The sequence below is a fragment of the Sinocyclocheilus grahami genome, unplaced genomic scaffold, assembly GCF_001515645.1.
Source record: "Sinocyclocheilus grahami isolate Dianchi unplaced genomic scaffold, SAMN03320097.WGS_v1.1 scaffold25.1, whole genome shotgun sequence".
Lineage (NCBI taxonomy): Eukaryota > Metazoa > Chordata > Actinopteri > Cypriniformes > Cyprinidae > Sinocyclocheilus > Sinocyclocheilus grahami.
The window spans coordinates 4,962,814-4,971,258 of NW_015505204.1; the positions used below are offsets into that span (position 1 = coordinate 4,962,814).

An 8,445-nucleotide genomic window follows, 5' to 3' on the forward strand; every position below is an offset into this window, starting at 1 on the left:
AAATTTTACTTGTAATGGAGTAATATTTGACCAGCAGTATCTGTACTTTCACTCAACTAATAGATTTTAGTACTTTGTCCGCCTCTGCACCAGAATAACACTTTAATAACACCGATATAACAAAGGAATAACACAGAAATAATTCAGTAATAACACAGGAATAACACAGTAATAACACAGAAATAACGCAGGAATAAATCAGTAATAACAGAAATAACACAGGAATAACACATTAATAACACAGGAAAAACACAGTAATACCACAGTAATAATTCAGTAATAACGCATTATTGACACAGGAATAATACAGGATTAACACAGTAATAACTCAGGAATAACTCAGTAATAACAGGAATAACACAGAAATAACACAGTAATAACACAGTAATAAAACAGGAATAACAAAGTAATAACACAGGAATAACGCAATAATAACACAGTATTAACACAGTAATATCGCAGTAATATCGCAGTAATAACTCAGAAATAACTCAATAATAACACAGGAATAACACATTAATAACACAGTAATAACACAGAAATAACTTAGAAATAAATCATTAATAACAGAAATAACAGTATTAGGGCCTTTCGCACCGCAGGAACCTTTTCATAGTACCAGAACTAATTGTGGAACTACCACTTTTTGGCGTTTTCGCACCGCCGGAACTGGGAGTGGTTTTAGTACTGGACTGCCTTTTTCGAGAATAATAACAGAAATAAAATAGGAATAACAAAGTAATAAGAACGGAACAATTCAGTAATAACACAGAAATAACACAGTAATAGCGCAGTAATAACACATTAATAATGCAGTAATACCGCAGTAATAACACAGTAATAACACAGAAATAAATCAGTAATAACAGAAATAACACATTAAAACGCAGTAATAAGACGAACAATTCAGTAATAACACATAAATAACACAGTATTAACATAGTAATAACTCAGAAAAAACCCAGGAACAACACAATGACACAGTAATAACACGGTAATAACAAAGTAATAACACAGGAATAACTCAATAATAACACAGAAATCACACAGTAATAACAGAAATAACTCAGGAATAACACATTAACAACACAGGGTTAACACAGAAATGACAGGAATAACACAGTAATAACAGAAATAACACAGCAATAACACAGTAATAAACACAGGAATAACATAGGCCTAACACAGGATTAACACAGGAACAACACAGTAATAACACAGGAATAAATCAGTAATAACACAGGAATAAATCAGTAATAACACAGGAACAGAGGCGGACAGTAACTAAGTACATTTACTTGAGTATTGTACTTAAGTACACTTTTTGAGTATCTGTACTTTACTTGAGTATTATTTTTTTCTGGGAACTTATGACTTTAACTTCACTACATTTGAAAGACAAATATTGTACTTTTCACTCCACTACATTTCTATCAAGGTCCTCGAAGTAGAAAGTCGTTACTATGTAGGAGCTTTGAAAGTCAGTAGGTGATTTTTTTTCTACTTCTCTAAAACGTGACACTTTTTTTTCAGACAGTTTATCAGTAATCACTCTTGTAGGGCTACATGAAGTGATTTCCCAGCATTTTTGAACACTGCCCAGTTGCATACGTGATTTTTATTTACAACAATTCAATAATAAAAAGTTAATATTGTGGTATATATTAGACACAATATTGTCTGATTTTGCTAAATTGTGTAAGTGAAAATATTACCTATAAAGCCACATAAGAACTGTTGTGCATCTCCTAATAAAACACAAAGAAGTTATTGCAAGTATTACGTACAATAAAACAGTGCATTGACATAAAAAAGGAAATTAACTTTTGGTACTTAAGTACTTTTAAAAGCAAGTACTCCTGTACTTTTACGTAAGTAAAAATCTGTCTTTACAACTTTTACTTGTAATGGAGTAATATTTGACCAGCAGTATCTGTACTTTCACTCAAGTAATAGATTTTAGTACTTTGTCCGCCTCTGTATATATATATATATATATATAATTTGGATTAAATTCATTTAGACATCATCTTGTTCTAGCAATTCCACAAGTGATTGTCACAAAACATTAAGCCAACATCATTAAAAGATTAACTCAATTGTCTTTTTGTGGGGTGCATGAGTTTCAGCAAATGTTGACTGAGTGACCAGTAAAATGAATACTAGAACAAATTTAGGCCATGTTATTTGGGTTACTAACAATAGAAATTAGGACAGATGTGTGTGTTATGTGTTGAACTAGATGTGGTCATTAAGAGAAACGACCATACTAAAAGTCATTGCAGATTCAGTCTATATTGTTTAACATCATCATGCTGCTATATGCTCACAACTACTGTTATTCTTTTTTTTTGGCAAATAGCTACTCCAATCTCTTTTTAGTATTCAACCCTTCTAAACATGAACATGTGAGACTGACATTTAGGAACATTATGTTCTAATCATTCTACTAATTAAAGTGAAGTTATTTGTAATACATTGCTACAACTGAATTGTCCATAATTGCATCACATCTCTAGGAATGTCTAGGTTTATTATACTGGAGTTTCTCTATTTGGCATAAAAACTGTAATGTAAAATAGTGGTCCTGAATTCAAAGTGTCACTTTGTGGTACAAAAGAAGAAGAAAGAGAAACCACACACAGCCTCATTCCCTTTTCATCACAGTCTAGTATGTTTCCATGACAACAGTGACATCAGCGCTGTGCAGAGATGTAAGGATGAAAGACTCCTCTGCTGTGGTTCTCTATGGTTATTAGTCTCTGCCAGCCAACAGCAAAAGTTATTGTCAGTCACATGATCATTTGACCTACATGGTGACTAACTCATTAGCAATTACAATAAAACAATACATACAATAATGCAATAATGCATACATTTAATTGAAAAAGGCAGGTTTTTTGTTTTCATACATCTGTTGAATTTGTACATCAAGCCCTTGGGAACTTTAGAATTTATTAGAAAGATTTTATTGAAATGACCAATTTAAAATAACTGATTTAGTTAAACAACATTCATTCATTTCAGGAGCAGTCCTTTTAAGTATGCTTTAGGTTGGTAATAGTAAGTTATGCATTACTTTTTTAGTTTGTAGTTAGCATTACTTCATCCTGTACTTTCTAGCTCTTTTTTTATTTTTTAGATTTATGAACAATCGTGCACCATCTAATAAGAGATATCAGCCAACAGAATATGAGCACGCTGCTAACTGTGCCACGCATGCGGTGAGTTGTGTGTTTACAGTCTTAAAGGAATCATTCACACAAAAATGAAAATTGACTCACCCTCAGGCCATCCAAAGTGAAGATGAGTTTGTTTCTTCAAATGAACAGATTTGGAAAAATGTAGCATTACACCACTTGCTCACCAACGGATCCTCTGCAGTGAATGGGTGCCATCAGAAGACAACATCACAATAAGTAATCCACACAAGTCCATCAATCAATGTCTCAATGTGAAATGAAAAGCTGTGTGTAAGAAACAAATCCAGCATCAAGACGTTTTTAACTTCAAACTGTTGCTTCTGGCCAAAATACAGGAGAGAAATATGCTCAGATCAAGCACTGTTTAATAGTGCAAACAGTCCAAAACAGTTCTATACAAATATGTTGGTGGATTATGATGTGAGAGGACAACAGGATTATGGACTCATATTTTGGACTGAAGCAAAGATTTAAAATTGAAATGTCTTGATGGATTTGTTTCTTACGAACACAGCTTTTCACTTAAAGGCATTATTAACTGGAGTGGTGTGGATTACTTGTGAATTATTGTGATGTTTCTATTAGCTGTTTGGACTCATTCTGACGGCACCCATTCACTGCAGAGTATCCATTGGTGAGCAAGTAATGGAATGCTACATTTTCTCCAAATCTGTTCCGATGAAGAAACAACTTACCTACATGGTTGCAAAGAAGCAGAAATCTTCTGGAAAATGTTGGTAAATTTCTGGAAACGTTCTAGAATTTTTGGAGTTTCCAGGATTTTGGGGGGAAATTTGGAACTTTCTTTTTTTTTTTTTTTACAGACATTTTCTGCCCCTTTTCAACCATACTCATCTACATTTTTGATGGCTTGAGGGTCAGTAAATTTTAAGCAAAGTTTCATTTTTAGGTGAGCTATTCCTTTAATCATAATTATGTATATATAATTATTTTGAAATTATTTCCTCTACAGTTCACACTGGTGATCATGATCTGTGACTGTAATTTATTCTCAGCTCTGGATCATTCCCAGCATTGTGGGTGGGATCTTGTTGTACCTCTTATCTGATGACCACTGGGAGGAGATTTCAGCATGGCTCTATGGGGCAGGCCTATCAAGCCTTTTCATCATATCCACAGTTTTCCATACTATCTCCTGGAAAAAGTCTCATCTCCGGTAAGAGTATGACGTAAAGCTTTCTGAGGTTTTTGAATAGTTCATTTTCAGTTTGTGTACTGTGAACCTGAACATGAATATCTGTCTAACGAGTTGCAAGTGAACTGTATGTTTTGTTTAATTTCTTGAAATTAAGCTTGTGTAGCTGTAAGTGTCTACATGTACTTGCAATCTCATCATCTTTCAGGCCTAAATGATAATCCAGCTTCGTATGTATTTACAGATGAACTGGAGGAGTGAAATTGAATATCTGTTACTTTACTTTTTAGATCGGTTGAGCACTGTTTCCACATGTGCGACAGGATGGTGATCTATTTCTTCATTGCAGCGTCCTACACACCTTGGTGAGCACAAGTCGAGAGTGAATTATGTTTTTGCAGCAATTTGAGAAATTGGTTTTTAGTCTGCATTGGGGATTAATGGATTTGTGTTTAGCTTTCATAAATTAACACTGAGTTCCGGGTGGGGAGATGGATAACAATGTAAAGACCAAGGGTTTATACGTGACCGAGGGTCCATGCCAATATTTTTCAGTTTGTTTCCACTAAGATGTGTGAATGGGGAGATTTTAGCTGAAATACTGATGGTGCCAAAAATTCTGATTCCACAGAAAAATGTTGGATCACCAATAATGTTGTAAAAAACTATTTGCTACTTAAACTTACAACAGTGTATTTAGATTTGATTTCAAATATGATGTCAAGCCAAACCAGTGTTTTCAGAAATTTTGATAATTTTCTGAACAATGTTAAACTGATACAGTTTAAAACAATTCCCACATATTTAGTTAAATAAACAGCATTTTCGTTGCTTTGGGTTTTAGTCATTTTAACTGGTCCTACTTGATACACAGTTGCATAGCTTTGAGTTATAAATGTCAATTATACTTTTATTTATTTGGCAAACTTCTTTATCCAACTTGACATACTGTACAGTGCATTTAAGGATTTATATTATGAGTATTTATATATCCTGAAAATTAAACGGTGAGACTTTCACAGATAGTTTGATGTTCAGAATACCTTTAATTAAGAATCAAATGTATTTATGGCAGGCTGACGCTGCGGGATCTTGGTCCATGGGCTGCCCACATGCGTTGGGTGGTCTGGGTGATGGCCTCTGGAGGAACTGCCTATGTGTTCTTCTTCCATGAAAGGTATGCATGTGTTAAGAGTATTAAGATAATCATTAATAATGATTAAGAGTGTTCATTTCTAAGTTCTAGATTTACAACATTAGATTTTTGTAAGAAATAGCATTGATTTTTTTTCTAATTTGTTGATTACAGTACCCTGCATCATATTTGTTGAATGAAATCAAATACGTTTCTTTATAATTTTGAGGTGCTGATTCTAAAACTAGTGTCTTTTTTTGCACTGTCACCTCACATTTTTCCACAAAATATGATATGTGCTTTTAATAGATTTTTTTTTCTTTCGACAACCATTTGCAAGGTGAAGGTCTTGTATTGTAAGCAGAAAAACTGCCATAAAGACTTGATTCCTGTCTTTCTCTGAGCCAGTTACAACTATTTGCTCAATTCACATGTACGATTGATTCTGAAGACATCATTTTATGCCTAAACCTGATTTCCACTTTTTCCACTGCTTTGCAGATTGTAAGTTAAATAGTATTTTCAATAAAAAATTTTTGTTATTATAATGACTTTTGATTGCTTTTGTTCTTTTGACAAGTGCATTAAAGGATTAGTTCATACAAAAATGAAAATTTGCTGAAAATGTACTCAATTTATCCAAGACGTAGATTGAAATTTAACATGACATCACTTTCTCACCGGTGGATCCGCTGTGGTGCTGGGGGAGTACATTTTCAGCAGTTTTCATTTTTGGGCGTAAGATTCCCTTAAACATGATACATATATATCTTGAAAAAATTCTAATACATATCATTTGAAATGCATGGCTGTGTTATCTTTTTTCTGTAATGATACAAAAACACCTGGAATATTTTCTGTGTTAAAGTTGAGCATGTTTCTTGCGTCCTTTGTGTTACAGGTTTAAAGTTGTAGAGCTGGTCTGTTACGTAGCAATGGGTGTTTTCCCCGCTCTTGTCATCCTCTCTATGGTAAGAAAATGAACGCTCCCTTAAGGATTTAGATGATAGTAAGGGCTGTTTGTGAAGGTTTCAGTTTGAACTTGAAATTACTTTTGATTTATTTTACTTGTGATTTTTTTCTATGAGTTGCATTAACAATATAATTTTCTGTAGATACATGAGACTGTAAAGATACTTTTATTAACTCAGCAAGTGATATATCTTTGGTGTTATGGAAGTGTTGCATATAATGTTCAGTTTTGCAAGTGTAATACATTTTTGTATGTTTATGTATGTTTCTAAATTATTTGATGGCTTTCCGTTATTCTGTTGCATTGTAAGTGTTCCATTTTTTGCCATGGTTGACTGTTTAAATATCTTTGTTTGGTGTTTTATGCTTTATTACAATGTGTTTACTTAGGTTTTGTTGATGCAATATGAAGTTTACATCCATTATACAGCTTTCACTGCCACTCAGCCTGAGACTGATGCATTTATTTTTCCATTGACCTCGAATTTAGCAAAATGACACAATTTATTAAAACTGATATGATGCTTGAGAAGTTGTGTCAGCTATAAGTAAGAGTGCATTCTGAATGTACAAAAATCCTTCCTCTTACTTTTGAGTCATTAGAAAATGCTAGATGGCTGGTGTTTGATTAATTGTGGATTTAACATGCATACAGTTTACCTCTGACTCAAAGCCAAAAGAAAATACACTGTAAAAAAGCCAAATTATAGTACAATTTAATGCTGTTTTGCCCTGACAAATCTTACATAATGTATAATGTAGAATTTGGCATAGTCTGTTCATGATACTTGACTCCAAACTTTCATACATCAGGCTGCCTACCTGTCCTTGAGTTATTAAAAATATGAATTCAGTAAAATTACTGAATCCTCTATTGAAACCGAATCCACATGAATCCTTACCCTGACCTCACTGTAAATGTAATTTGTGCCTTTTCTAGTTTGGGTGTGTTTCAGAACAGTTCGAGGCTTTGTGTTTTTAGCCATTCTGCTGATTTGCTCTGCATAAAAAAATGTGAACCTTTCACGTGAAGGTATTTGTGATTGTGATTTTGCTGCTATGTTTGTATTGCCCCAGTTTTTGTATTTGTATTAAGACCATGTTATTTCACACCAATGCTTTTTTTTATCAAGGAAACGTCCTCCGCTCTGAATCATTATTTGAGTCCTGCATTCAATGCATTTTCTATGTCTGTGGTTGATCAATAAATGCGAAGAAAAAACTTGCACGCTGTTGTAATGTTATACACGCATTTGAACTGATAATTCATTACATTATTTAAGTGTACTTATATAATGCTTTTTACTGTAAGTCACAGTTAGTGTTGAATACTGTCATGCTGCAGGACAATTTTCACATTATAACCAAATTATTCTCTATAAAATCCATGTTCTTTGCTGTCTACTGAAATAGACTGAACATTTATTGGGTAACATTTAATGTAAATGTCATTTCATCTGCCTTTACATAAATTATATGTTCTAATTGATCATGTCTAAATTCAGTAGAAATTAAATTTACAGCATCAACAAACATCTGTAGGCTATAGATAATTGTAATAGCTCATCCAGCAGCTCCGCCACCAGATGTCGCAGTTTTAGTTTGGTTTTACTTAGTTGTTGCAGCCTTGTGATCATTTTCTGTTTTTCAGTACAGGCTTTAAAAGAATGGCAACATTTTGAGAGAAAGAGGCATTTGCTTAAGGATTATTCATGTTGATATAAGGGATCAATCCATTCTACCTATACAGATCTAAACACTAACATTTCATTTCACAGTTGAGTGTGAGCCAAAATGTCCTGGGATTTAAATGAGTGTATGCTTCTTTCTGATCTGCCGAATGTCCCAGTAGAGGGCCAACTGTACACCCTCAGGAAACTACAAATCTATTAGTCATTCCACTCCACTTAATTATTCATAGAGATCTGCCATGTTCTTAAAAGATATTTTCAGTAAAGTGCCCAAATTACATTAAATGG

General features: G+C 33.5%; 1 protein-coding gene across 1 annotated transcript in view; it reads left to right on the top strand.

The window, feature by feature from the left end:
• The window catches only part of LOC107565270 (monocyte to macrophage differentiation factor 2-like), a 10,433-nt gene extending 2,304 nt beyond the window's left edge, over positions 1-8,129 (top strand). Inside the window, exons 2-7 of the mRNA XM_016250495.1 lie at positions 3,143-3,224; positions 4,220-4,380; positions 4,650-4,724; positions 5,435-5,536; positions 6,396-6,465; positions 8,118-8,129. Coding sequence (XP_016105981.1) covers positions 3,143-3,224; positions 4,220-4,380; positions 4,650-4,724; positions 5,435-5,536; positions 6,396-6,465; positions 8,118-8,129 — 502 coding nt within the window. The remainder of the gene's footprint in view (positions 1-3,142; positions 3,225-4,219; positions 4,381-4,649; positions 4,725-5,434; positions 5,537-6,395; positions 6,466-8,117) is intronic.
• Positions 8,130-8,445: the final 316 nt, after the last annotated feature.